The sequence below is a fragment of the Grus americana genome, chromosome 6, assembly GCF_028858705.1.
Source record: "Grus americana isolate bGruAme1 chromosome 6, bGruAme1.mat, whole genome shotgun sequence".
Lineage (NCBI taxonomy): Eukaryota > Metazoa > Chordata > Aves > Gruiformes > Gruidae > Grus > Grus americana.
Window position 1 is genome coordinate 22354687 of NC_072857.1, and position 14203 is coordinate 22368889.

At 37.7% G+C, this 14203-nt stretch overlaps 1 protein-coding gene across 15 annotated transcripts in view; it reads left to right on the plus strand.

The window, feature by feature from the left end:
• Positions 1-14203, plus strand: part of UBR3 (ubiquitin protein ligase E3 component n-recognin 3) — a 115762-nt gene that overhangs the window by 20789 nt on the left and 80770 nt on the right. For 8 of the 15 annotated variants that reach the window (XM_054830475.1, XM_054830478.1, XM_054830476.1 and 5 more), the window contains exons 6-8: positions 1877-1943; positions 5811-5941; positions 11185-11413. In XM_054830475.1, coding sequence (XP_054686450.1) covers positions 1877-1943; positions 5811-5941; positions 11185-11413 — 427 coding nt within the window. Of the gene's footprint in view, positions 1-1876; positions 1944-2673; positions 2826-3274; positions 3380-5810; positions 5942-6602; positions 7046-8264; positions 10505-11184; positions 11414-14203 lie in introns of those variants that run through there. The other 7 variants (XM_054830485.1, XM_054830486.1, XM_054830483.1 and 4 more) reach the window with 7 other exon arrangements.

Below are 14203 nucleotides of genomic sequence, written 5' to 3' on the forward strand. Positions count from 1 at the left end.
ATAGTATCCACTATTAAATAAAGTTTATTATCGGAATTTACAACAGATGTTGCACACCTTAGGCATATTGCTAAATACTCTATTGTGTAAATCTACATAGATCTTTGCTGTTATCTGGGTATACTTACACAGCATTATCCAGTGGGTAAAAATAAGGTGACTGATTCCCTTACTCTTTATCCCTGGGCTTGGCAGACACCACATGACCTAGCATTCACTATCTCAAGGCTGTTGAAACTCCTGCACTTGACATTAGGATTTAATCCTACCGTACTGAAGCAATGGAAACTGACTGTCTAACATTATTGATGAAAAAAAAAGAGTTCTCAAGAAAGCATTTCTCATAAGTCACTCAATTTTTCTTCTTTTTAGTGAAATCACTTCAAAAGTTGCAATGAATACTGTTATATATTTAAATTTTTCCTCATACTGTAGAAGGGGAAATGTGTTTTGTTTGCCAGAGCAGTGGTGTTGGAGGCTAGAATCCAACAGATTAATCACAATTTGTATACCCGAATATATTACTTTCTGGTTAAGGACCCTCTAGCAACTCTTAAGATTAACTGAGACCACTGAAGAGGTCTTGAGACCTCCAACTATCAACTTTTTAGCTACAGGAATTTAGATTCCTTTTCTTCAGGGCAGGAGACTTACATTGCAGAGTCCTGCAGCTCATAGTAATTTCTCAGCAAGTCTGATTTTGTGCTTTAGAGTACTTGGCCCCTCTGATGGGGGAGAACAACTGACTGGCTCCCAATTGAAATACAGAAGTAGCATGTGTTCACGAAGACCACAGGACACCCAAGAGTTCAAATGTGTGTCCTTAAAGTGAATTTCAGATGGAGTTACTGAAAGGATAGGAAAATTCAGACCTTTCATTAACATGATACTTTTGGTCAGTCCTTGGATAGAAAATATGAATAATCTTTCTCCCCAAGTTAGGATAGTCCCTTCTTGAGTACCAGGTTCTTTATCATTCCAATGAAGTTTGGAAGTAAAATAATGGCATTCGCTTAGAGGAGAAGGCTATTGATTACTTATTTTTAACCGTAGATATCTGCATTAATTACCTCTCATTTTATTAGATTCAATAAGAATCTATCTTTATTTCCGCTGTTTCATTAGGACTACTATTGTTAGTAAAGATCCGTGCAGTAATGTCACGTTCTTTATTAACACCCAGTGTTAGATTTTGTAAAGTGGTGGTGATGATGTTTTTAACTTGCATTGCATTTTAGAACCTTTGCTGTTTTGTTTGCCGAGTGCCTTGAAAGCTTCAGATGACAGCTGCCTGAATAAAGTGTTTCCATTATTCTGTAGGGAACAGGCAATTAGAACCAGCCTCTTAAAGGTGTAAAAAAAAAACCCCAACTTTATTCTTGGATCAAAACTGCATATTGATTAGAAAATATCTAGCTAATTGTCTGATTTGCCAAATTTAATAGCCAATATGTTGGCTGATAGTTTTTTAGGAAACGAAACACCCCAAACCCTACAGATGAATATGGTGCAACCTTGGATCTGCAACAGTTAGAAATTTTGTAGCATTAAACATTTTTGTAGCAATCGGTTCCAGAAATCAAAGCAGGTGACCTTACAAAATTAATTAATTAGACAAAGATGTCTGAACTTGCAGATGATAATGCTGCCTGTGGGGGGAAAAAAGGCAATTTAAAAAATTGTGTTTTTTCTAATGAGTTGCACGGAGTTCATGGTTCCTGTAAACAGCAAAAGTATTTTTCTGGTAAGAGAGTGTATTCAGGGCTTCTCTGTTTTAGCTTGATAGTTAAACCACAATTTTGAGAGCATGCCATCTCTTGGCAATAAAATTCTAAATATACGATTATCAATTTTTTAAACTCTTCCCCTACCCTAGGAGGACCAGGATGGTAGCCAAGGTGTGGGCAAGCGCAAGAGGGTGAAACTAAGCAGCACCACCAAAGGTATTTATAAAGTACTGATCTCAGTTTATCATATTCACTTTATGTCTATCTTAAAAATTATCTAGAGATATTCATTTACTTCCCCAGCACTGCAGTGCTGCATGTGCCAGGTATTAAACACAGCCAAGTCTAAAAAAGAATAGCAAGTGTAATTGTGGTAAGTGGCAACTTTCATTTCCCTTGAGCGAGTACCACTGTCTGGGACTCTATTTGACCAGTCATTTTGTCACCTTCATGCCATAAGTTGACCTCTAAAAATTCATTCCATTTTCACTGTGTGGCTGGCAAGGTTGCAATACAGCTTGGCAAACAAGTTTTTGATGTATTTGTTCTTAATTTTTTTTTCATTATGCCATTGTACAGTATGATTGTGTTCTCAGCCAGGCAAGAGTGGTTCTCTCTGGTTCTGGTTGGTCTTTCTGTACTGTTGTAGTAATGTTTAAGAAAAGATACTTGAATGAAGTCTCCTTTGAAACCACTCCATTATTTTAGATTGAAATTGGTTCTTTGTGCAATTTCTAGTCCTACATGAGCAGCACTCACATTGAGATCAGTGCAAGTTTTAATTCAGGAATGAACGTAGGCTAGAGACAAGGTAGCCCTATCCTGTACTTGTCCTTGATAGGTTTTTGTGCTAAAAAGTGCTTAAATAATAACATTTAAACTCTTATTATTAAATAAAGAACACCTTTTGTTATTGTTTTTTTTAATATGACTATGAGGAGACTGACATAGGAAGCACAAAGACATTGCAAGTCCTGAGAAGAGAACATTTGAGTGAAAAAATGTGGTCAAAGTTGGAATAAAATCTCTGGAAAGGCTTTGGAGTGAAGGTTTGGAATTTGAATTTGAAACGCAAGGGTTCGTGAAGTCAGTAAAAAGGTACGAAGGTGTTGTGAGGAGTATGGGAAAGTAAGATTGATTGTTTCTAGTGGTTTCAGATTGAAGGAAGACGTTTGGAAGCTGGAAAAGCAGAGAAGTAAATATTTTGGCAATGGCGGTGTTAAGAGGTGATCTTAGAAATGGTGTGTGAAAGATTGTGGCAGAGAATAATAACGTGGAAGAGGTGGTAGTTTTGGAGAAATGCGGGAAACTTAGAAACATCCAAGGAAAGCTCTCTTGAATTCTAGAGGCTCTTAGCTTGTTTAAAAGATAAGTTAGAGTCAGGTAATGCAAGAAAAAATGCTGTTTTTTCTGATGCATAACAACTGATTATGGGAAATAGGCAGGGAGGAAGCTCAGGTTGAGAAGCTACCAGATCTGAAAACCAGTATCAGCAGTGACATTTCAGGAAAAGTGATACTTTAATTCAACATTTCATTTCCCCCCAGGATTGTAGTCTTCCCCCTCTGAGGCATCCCAACATGGACTGTGCTCATGATGTTGATAGCTCCTAATATCAGCCCCAGAGGAGGGAGTCTGCCAATGGGGGAAGGGTAAGTATCTGTTTTTATTAAATATTGAATAGTTTTCTGAAGTTTTCAGTATTCATATTTTATGTCCAATAGGGTATAAAATAAGAGTATGAAAAGAAAATTTTAGAAAACTGAGTATTGAATAAAAACAGATTTACCTTTTCCATATGAGCAGACTCCCTGTCCCATCCTAGGTCTTTAGTGGTACTGTCTTCATGGAGTGTTATTTATATACTGGGGATATCTTGGAATGCTAAGAATCATATTCCAGAGAGATGTTCCCAACAGTCTATGGGGTCTTCTGTGGCACTAGGAAAGATAAAAAGGTTTCTTTAAAGAATATATAGGTTTTATGCTGAGGTTCACTGATACAGGTATGGGACTGAGTATTGAGAGAATTTTTTTTTTACTGTTTTAAAACCTGCATTCATCTTAAATACCTGACATTTAAGACACTTTTAAACCCACAGACACTGTATCTTTTTTTTGTTGTTGTTGAAAGAAATTTAAAATCAAGTGGTGCTTTTAAGAGTGGGAACATTAGTCCCAGTATTCTTGACAAATTTTCCAAGTTGGGTAAGAGCATTCTGCCTACTTAAATTCTGTAGCAGGTATAAGTGGATATATATTCTTCCATCCCTGCCCGAAACTGCTGTGTAAAGAATTTGATACGCAGTGTTCAACTGTGATAAGTGTCAGAGAAAGCTGCACATCAGATAAGGCAGATAAGGTGTTGTGTCACTTGTATCCATGCCTGGTGTTCTCACTCGGAGGCATTTGGTGTGTACCTAAATCCGTGCTGTGTGTTCTGTGGACAGAGGACTTCAGTTTGCATGGCTACTGAGCTTTCATAGGCAGTAAAATCACATACGCAGTTTCTTAACAAAAGACAAGGAAGAGAACATAAATGATCATCATGTGTTTGCTGCAGTAGGTGATGTGTAATGCTTTACAAAATATTGTAATATTAAAATATCTCTGTGAAGATTATTTTTTTTATTTCAATGCTTGTAGATTATATTGAATAAAACATATTTTTGTCTTTGTGTGGCTTGCTGGAGTCTTGAGGAGATCCCTAAAATTTAAATTATTCATTATTTCTCATGATCTTTTGCAATTCCTGAGATGTTTTGGGCTGATTGGTCACGTGACTGGGGAACTCTTGACTTTTGATAATGGTGGAAAATGGAGGTAATTCCTGTTTAGGAAAAGCACAAATGGGTATCCTGCTTAGGATAGGCTTGAAGCTATCCAGTACAGTCCCTAAAGCTGTCATACTTAAGTGAAGGTGAGTCTTCAGGGCCAGATAATGTTCAGCTTAAGTGTTTTTGAATCTGTACTGATGGGAGCACTTTGTACAGTCCCATTGGAATCTGGGATTTTGAGTGTGTGTATATTCTCAGGTCTAGTCGATTTCTAGGTACAAAGGAGCTTTATTATTATTTTCTTTAGTCCTTGTATGTTATGGAAGTGAACAATACCAGCTGTAGTTTTAAATAATAAATAATCAACATCTTGAAGTAGGATGATAAAAAGTCTTTATATTTCAGTCTTTTTTTAAAATGGAGTTAATATGATTTATGCTGTGCCAAGCCATAGCTCCATGAACAGTTTATGCTAGCAGAGGTCAGTTTGTGCAGCTTTGCAGTCAGGAAACTGATCTGCTTGAAAACGCAGCTGACAGAATGGAAAGATGACTTGATTCCTATGTAGGTACCCCACAGGGATGTACTGTCAGCATGTATAAGCGGGCAGGGTGAATGGCCAGGAGTTGTATGGGGAAAGATGAGACTGTGTCTTCTGGTACCATCAGGAGCTAGTGCCTGATTATGGTAATTCTTATATTAAAAACCTCAACCAACCAGCCATCCAACCAAAAACTCTTTGGTTGGTCAGTCAGTATGTATATTGTTTTAAAAATAAGAATAACCAATACATTATTACTTCTGTTTGGCTTGTTTAGAGCTTTGTAACCAGAAGATACGTGGTTTTAGGTGATAGAACTCATCACTTAATCATAAATTGTATTTTGTTGTTTGCTATTTTAACTTCAGCTGAGTAGTAGTCTTCACTAACAGTTTCCCTCGTTTAAATGGCTGTCTAAATGTTTTGCAAATTGCTGTGCTTCATTACAATCAGGGAGCTATTACAGTAAGGTGATAATGATTCAATGCAATCAATGAAGACTGGACTTTGTGTGGTAGAATTGTACTGAAAACTTTCATTGACTACTTTGGGAAGTCCTTTTTATTGTTACAGACTCTGACACTGTGCAGTGTTGGCTGTGTTCATTTTCCTAGTGTTTTTATTTAAAAAATATTTACAGAGCGCACGGAAATGTTCTTAAGTTTTTGTTACTGCGTTTTATATAAGAGTATGCAACTGGACTATCATTGGTTTTAGTTTTAATAATTATTACATCACACGTCCCCTCCTCCAACCTTTTATGCAGATCAATCTATCATGGATGTTTTGAAGCATAAATGTTTTCTAGAAGAATTATTATTTTGGACAATAAAATATGAGTTTCCACAGAAGATGGTAACTTTCTTACTCAACATGCTGCCAGATCAAGATTATAAGGTATTTGCCTTTCTTCATTCAAACATAAATGTCTTCTTATTCACATACTTAGTGTGTATTATGCTTTGCATGAGACCATGTATGTTTATATTTGAATAATAATCAGCAAAATAATGCAGATCTTTGAGTATTTTGTTAGAAGATCTAAAGTGTATAGTATTTGGAGAGATGTGGACAAAACAAGATAATTTTGGAGTGCAGTATTAATTTTGTTCTTATGGTTTGTTTTTTTCCTTTTTGGCTGTTAGTGCATATTTGCATGTGTTGGGTTTTGTTTTGGTTTATTTTACTTTGTAAGTTGGATTTTTATCAGTTAAAAGATTTGGATCAGCACTAAATGATTCTGTAGTGTGGTATGACTGGTAAATAATTGCAGTGACTTCATTCCAGTGGTTTCTCCATATAGGCCATTACAGTGTGAGTGTTCTTGCTGCAGCTATGCCCTAGGTGATTTTGGCAGCTTTCCAGGTGTTTCCTTACAGAGTTTTGCAGTTGTCCGTACCAAGTGTCTCCTGGCGTGGAATCATGGAGACTGGATGTCATCTTCCTGTTTTAAATCTTGGTGTGCAGCCAGGTTTGGTTGTTTGCTCTACGTGTTCCCAAGACCAAGTACACATAGCAATCAGGCTTAACATTTTGCTCTGATCATGTCATGTCATACCTTTGAGCCATGCAAATATTTTGGACGTTCTCAATCCCTGCTGGGAGGCACAGATCAAGAGATCCTGAAGTCCAGGCATGCAGATTTCTTCAAAAATGTCTCTCTACAATGGGACAGCCCTGTATTTGTGCTCCCTTAAAACCTTGCTGTATCAAAGCAAAGGATATGAAGATAACTTGAAAGGAAGAAAAAGATAAGATATGGGCCTTCTGCAATGCTCTGTGTCAAGACAACATTTTGATTTGGGACACCAGCATAGATTCATCTTGATCTCGGATTCAGCTAATACATGAGGACTTCTTAACTAATGATCCCTTGCCATGAAGTCTGAATTCTTTTTGATATTTGGAGACCCACGTGGACATCCAGTTCTCCTGATCCATTGCCAGCTAAACTCCTGCCTGTGAAAACATCCAGCTGCTAGCAGCATGTGGAGGAATCTCGTAAGTGTTGCTATGTTTACCTTTTTACTATACCATGTAATAACAGCTTTTAATGATCATGGGATCTTTTTTCCTTTGACAACAAGCCACTGTCTTCAGTGGCTTTCTTCACTATGTTCATAGTTTTTCTTCACTATGTACTCAGAATGGAGACCATGGTATATTTGGGTTCTCTACTGTCTGCCACGTTTATCTGGAAATAGTCCATCTTCCACCAACCAATACTGTATGTTCAGATTTTTGAAACGTTCCTTTTTTTGGTTTTGTTACCAATTTCATATTGTGTTTGATGAAACAGTTAATTCCTATGTACAAACTTCATTACTAGCACAAATCCTAAGTATTAGAAAACTTTTAGAATCTGGGTATATTGTAATTGCTGTGATGGTCTAAAATGTATTTTTCAGTAGTAAGGAAACTCAGAGCAGGAAGTGTATCACACAGCAATACTAGAGAGGCAGTAATATTGTTTATTCCCAAGATACCTGTGCTTTGTTGCAAAACTGTGTCAATGATGCATGAATTTTAAACATGTCTATGAGGATTGTGGCTAATTTACAAGGAGTGGCTCTGCCTTTTACATGTGTATAGAGAGACCATACTGTTTTGGGACAAATTACAAGAATCTTTTATCTTTCAAGCTTCCATTTGCTTTTATGAAGGAAAAGCTTGTTTGCTGTTTAATCATGTTGCATTCTCAAACATGTTGGAACACCTGTAGGGATATAAACTGTACCAAGTGATCTCTCAGCTTTCTGCTATTTTCTCCCATCCCATCTACACCACATGTACTGTCTTATTTTTTTTCTGTGTCTCTGTTGTGCAATTTGTCTGATTCTTTGAGCTGATGAGCTCATTAAATCAGTAGAATTCTGCTAGAATGGTTTTCTGATAAACTGAGCAAGCTAGCCAGATGCAGAGCACAGAGCTGGCTATCTGTGTGTGTTCTGAAATTGTTGAAACCTCTGACCTCCAGCATACATGTAGTAGAGCTGACTGAATCCACCATGCCCTGTGCAATGGTCAGTGACCCACCAGCTCTCTATCGCACAGATTTATTTTTAAATAGGAACACAAACTTCCCTTTTAGGATTTCCCAGTATCGAAAAGATCTGTTGAGAGGGGTGGGCTAAAACCTGGGGTTAACTAGCTCTCCCCACACCCCCTGCTTTTGCATATGAGAGAGACAGCACAACAAAGTGTGGTCTTTGCCTTACAGGATTTGTGCCTGAGGCATCCCTTCCAGCACTTCCTGACATTTGAAGCTTGGAAGACTTACAAGTGAAGAAAAAGAAAACAGAAGATAAATTTACTGGAGCTTCCAAGAAATTAGAGGTGTTATGGTGTGGACAAGGTTTCTGCAAAAAGAAAAACAAAAGGCTAGAGAAAGAGGACTGACGTTCATGTGACCAAGGAGAAGGCAAAGAAGGGGTTAGCAATAAACAGGAAGCTGATGGAAGACTCCAAAAGCAGAGCCTTGCTGAAATCTGGAATACTGGAAGTAGAGAAATGCAAAAGCAGCTGGTAGAAATAATGAATCGGAAACATAATTATCAGAAATGCTATGCCTTGTCAGCCACCTCCCATAGTGAACACTGAGGCAGTTATTACAGCAATAGGACTTTACTAACCCCTGGATATGCTCTTATACAAATTCTGTAGAACAGTTTTTCTACCGGAAACTTAATTTTAGCACATTTTCACCTGGCAGAACTATCTTTTTCTTTGTATTGAAAACATAAACATGGAAGATGCAAATTCTAACTGAAACATGGGGTTGATTTTGGGCTCCTAAAAGTTCTGGGATTGTTGAGTGGCCACCAAGAGGAAAGGCCAGATGAAAAAATTAACTTCATTTTTGCATAGGCTAGACATTTAGAAGCCGCACAAGAGCATAGAGAGTAAGTCAGTGAAGGTAATTAAATATACAGAAAACATGTCTGTCTTAGGAAGCCACTTCTTGCAAGTGGTCGGAGCTGAGTAAGTATTTGGAAAGATATGTCAATATCTGCATTCTTGCTCCAGTCTGTATTTTTTTCTATAGTTGTGTATACAGCTTTGGCCACTCAAAGACAGGATACTGAGCTGGATGGACTGATTTGACCTACTATCGCTGTTTTTATATATGGACTGCAGTTTACCACAGTATTTCAGCATTTTAACTTCTGGCAATGAGTTTAGTTTCTTCTTTTCAAAATTGGAAGGGTGGTATATGTTTGTTTACCTTCCAAGTGAATGTAGGAGTAAAGCTTCTGTCTGGTCTTCATTTAAGTATATTATAGAATCTCTATCATTATACTGTCTTGATAGCAAATCTACAGTACTTTCAGAAATTCATTTTTGTAGATGAGTGAGGCACAAAAAGTTTTGCTGCGTGCTGATTTAAAAATAAATAAATAACAAATCAAAATCTGTCCTTTGAGGAGGACCACGTTTTTGCAATCAACTTGGATTGAGTGCTGTGTAAAACAAGTAAAACCTAGTTCCTTCATCACAGAACCTGAGAATCCTGTTTAAACATAATACAATGTGAAGTAGTAATATATAAAGTATACTTTTTTACTAGCAGCATTAATATACTAACTTCTTTAAATATCAGGTGTGTCATTTGTGTCTGAGGCTTAATATTAATAGTGTGAACATCTTGATGTTTGTTATAAGTTTTGTTGCCAGTGCTTAAAGTTGTATCAAGCTTTAATTTAAAGGAAATTACATGATAGATTGTTCTACCTTGGAATAACAGAATGATATTGTATTAACTCTGAGCAAGCATTGTGAATACATTCTTCCGAAAAGGCTTTAGCTGAAAACAATTACCATTGTGCTGGGTGCTGTATGTAGAAGACACTTTCACTTATTATACAAGTTTCCATCATTGTGGACCAGCTAAAGGAAGGCAAGTTAAGCATTGTTGTAGTCAGTGACGTCCCCATCCCTCCCCTGCTCCATGTTTTTTGCATGAGCAACTTTTATTTTTGAGGATAGTTGCTGGAAGAAGCAGTCTTTGTGCCCAACAGCAGAGTTAGGGCATCATGATATTTTTTGAAATATTTTCTGAGTGAGAATAACATGGCAGTGCCATAATGAAAATATGGGAGCACTGAGTCTGAGGCAGGTAAAATGAAATAGTGATTTGTATACAGTCTGGTGAAAACAGAGCTGCCTGAGGGTGGTTTTAAAATCTTGACTTTTATGCTTGTGAAAGATTAATGCTTCCAGAAGGAATAGACAGGGGATTTCAGATTTTGAGCTGAAAATTTTCATCACTACACAGCTTGTATTATCTCTTCTTATTAAGCCAAGCAAGTCCAGATGGTGTTAATTCAGAACTTAAAGTACCAAGAAGTGATTTCAAAGCTGGCAGATATGCATGCATGTACATGCAGTGCAGAAGGTTGGTTTACAATACAGTTTGAGACTAACGGAATGGGACAAGAAATTGTACTAAGATTCATATGTGTATGTATCAATATGTTTAAATACTTATCTGGTTTAAAAAAAACCAAACGGTTGTGTGAAGAATAGCAAAGCTTGCTAATGACTTTATTGAGGAGAAAGTGCTAAAGATTTATGAAAAAGAAAAAAATAGGATGTTATGATAGCAGATGAAATTCAGTGTTGAAATGTCATCCTTGACAGATGAACGAAAACCTTACTCCATGGGTAGACATGTGCAATTGATAAGCTAAGGCAACTTTATTAGGCACCAATAATCTTATTGTTCATAGTGTACGATTCAGGGACATTAGTCTCTGTTTTAGGATGTAAAAAATTTAGGATAAATTATTAGAACTTCACTACTTTCACAGGTATGCCAAGACCTTATATTTCTTGTTTCAACATTTCTGGGTTGTTTTTTTCTTTTTAGTGTGGAAAGTATAGAATGAGAATATTAGATTTTGGGATAAGGTAATAAGGTTGGAGGCATGTTACCCCTCTCTATAGAGAAGTCTTTTCATGTGAACTGTTTCTAGAAACTAGACATGGGATAGTTAGACCATCAGTTTTGGTTTGTCATGGCAACTAGTGTTTCCTAGGATATGTTGATTGTACTTTTGTAAAGGAATATTTTATAATGAAAGCAAGCTATAATTTTTGTATGTCGCTTGTTAACGTTAAAATTTCTTTATAATTTGCAGATTGCTTTTACCAAAACTTTTGTTCAGCATTATGCTTTTATTATGAAAACACTGAAGAAAAGCCATGAATCAGATACAATGTCTAATAGAATTGTGCATATCAGTGTTCAGTTGTTCAGCAATGAAGAACTAGCACGTCAAGTAACAGAAGAATGTCAGCTACTGGACATTATGGTCACTGTTCTGTTATATATGATGGAAAGCTGCCTTATTAAAAGTGAATTGCAAGGTAGGTTGATTTGTTTGTTTGCTTGCTTGTTTCCATGGATAATAAATTGATTATCGAGGAAATTTAATCTCTTTGGTAGTCAATCCACCCCTCAACCCCTTATTAAAAATGCACAGGATCTAGCAATATATGGTAGAGGCTGAGTCTCAAAATTTCTTAGAAATGTAAAGATAGTTGTCAAGAGTGATACTGATGGTTTATCTGATAGTTTCTAGGGTTTTCTTTTGTAGGAATGTTACATAGTTTAGAATACAGAGTGTTATCTTGCAGGTACTTCATTTGTTGGGTAAAGTGCATAAACATTATTTGTGAAGCTTATTTGCATGAGACATAATATATGCAAATTGAGACCTTTGTTAAATTAAAAATATTTTCAAAGTATTTCACAAGATATTTGAAGTATTTAAAATTGGTTTAATTTTTCACCTGTGATTGCCTTAATAAAACGAGATAATTAGAGGAGAATGATTTAATACTTCGTAAATATAATTGATCAAGCTTTTGGCTGACAGAGTGGCAATTTGAGGTGGTGTAACTTTTCTAGTGAAAACAGCTGCCCTATTTCTACCCTCCTTGTCTTACTTGTCCTTATTTGAAAATGGTAGTACAACGAATCTTGCTGACTTCTGGTTTTCACACTTTCATGTGCCTAACAGACCGCAGACGTCTCAGCCCTCTTTATCCTAGTTTGAATTTGAAAATACTCTCTAGATAGGCTGGCTGCTGCTGCCGAATAAGTACCATCAGCATGAAATTCTAATTTTTCTTGCCTGAAGTATCCTTTGTTTCTGAGTCTACTCTATGTATAGCTTAATACAGAATGACTGTCCTGAAATGGGAAATCCTCAGTCATCTAGCTATAAAGAGTGCCCTCATTCAGCTGCACTTCAACATGAGAAATTTTTCTGTTGCCATAGATCGCCTTACAGTATTCAAAGAAAAAGGTTGAATCTTTCTCTTTAACAGTTCGTATATCAAGTGACTTCTGCTAAGCTAATGCCATATCGGTAGAATGTCACTTAAAACTACTTACAAGCATCTTCTGAGTTTTACTTGTTGGTCAGTATGGGATATTGCTAGCATGGTGGTAAGGTTCTGTAATGGATCAGAATTTGCAGCCAAACAAAAAGGCTGTGATTGTGATTCGATATTCTCTGAAGAAACTTCCTGGTAATTAATTATGTATGCTGGAGCTGGTAAGTTAAATAATGTCAGATGTATTTGTCATAGATTTGTGAGAAAAGACTTACTCCTGGAGCAGCTATCCCAAGACATGAAGTGACCTCTTTCCTTTCCCCAGCACCAGTGATTTGTCCTAGCTAAGACTCTATCATAGAATCTGTCTGGTGCTTTTCAGTGTTTTCGCAACATTTCCTCCTCACTGCTTTGTATTTGAGGGGTTGGGCATACTGTAAATTGACAGAAAAATTTTAATAAAATACTTTGGTTTCTTCCCCTCTCATAGTCTCATTGGCTTTCTTTTGCAGTTCTGTGGCCTTGTATCTTGTGTTTAGTTCAGTCTGTGCTGGTGAGATAAATTGCTCTAGCTGCACAAACAGAATTCTTAAACAAGTAGGTCATTTAGTATCTGAATGAGACAAAGTTTACAAAGCCAGCCAAGGATAGATGGAGAAAACATGTTGGAGAGGAGCAAGAACATGGAGCTGGGATTGTATCTGCTAAGGCATGTTTAGTTTGCATTGTATTGCTCATAGATCCTGTCATTTGGACAGCTGACATCTCTTAAAAGTGTACAGTTGATTTAAGGGTATTCGTGGATGCCAAGTGACAAACTGTGTTCGTGAAACAGTTGACCTAGGAACTGTGTTGATACCACCTTTAACAGTGTTACTAGTTCAGCTTACCTCTCTCACATGTGGTGTGAAAGGATGAGGAAGAGAAATACAGGTGCAGGTGATAAAACTGGCTCCCTAGGAAGATTTATGTCTCTATGCTTTTAGAGACTTTTTACCTCTCTATCAGCACTTGTAGCCTACTGAACTTTTCATGGGAGAAGAATTTATACCCCAAGGAAAAGGTTTTGGTAATTGTTCATCCTTTAAAAATAACAAACCTCTTTCAGTGACCTTACATTAACCCTGGCTTGTAGAGTACTCTGAATAAGAGGCAGTCCCATTGCCTATTTGAACTTGCCATCCAGAGGGACCTTGACAGGCTGGAGAGGTGGGCCCGTGCGAACCGCATGAAGTTCAACAAGGCCAAGTGCAAGGTCCTGCACGTGGGTCGGCACAATCCCAAGCATGACTATAGGCTGGGCAAGGAATGGATTGAAAGCAGCCCCGAGGAGAAGGACTTGGGGGTATTGATCGATGAGAAGCTCAACATGAGCCGGCAGTGTGCGCTTGCAGCCCAGAAAGCCAACTGTGTCCTGGGCTGCATCAAGAGAGGCATGACCAGCAGGTGGAGGGAGGTGATCCTGCCCCTCTACTCTACTCCAGTTGGGGTCTCACAAGAGTGCTGCGTCCAGCTCTGGGGGCCCCAGTACAGGAGAGACATTGAGCTGTTGGAGCGAGTCCAGAGGAGGGCCACAAAGCTGATCGGAGGGCTGGAGCACCTCTCCTGTGAGGACAGGCTGAGAGAGTTGGGGTTGTTCAGCCTGGAGAAAAGAAGGGGGGCCTACAGGAAAGCTGGTGAGGGACTGTTTATCAGGGAATGTAGTGACAGGACAAGGGGTAATGGGTTCAAGCTGAAGGAGGGTCAATTTAGATTAGATGTTAGAAAGAAATTCTTTATTGTTAGAGTGGTGAGGCACTGGAACAGGTTGCCCAG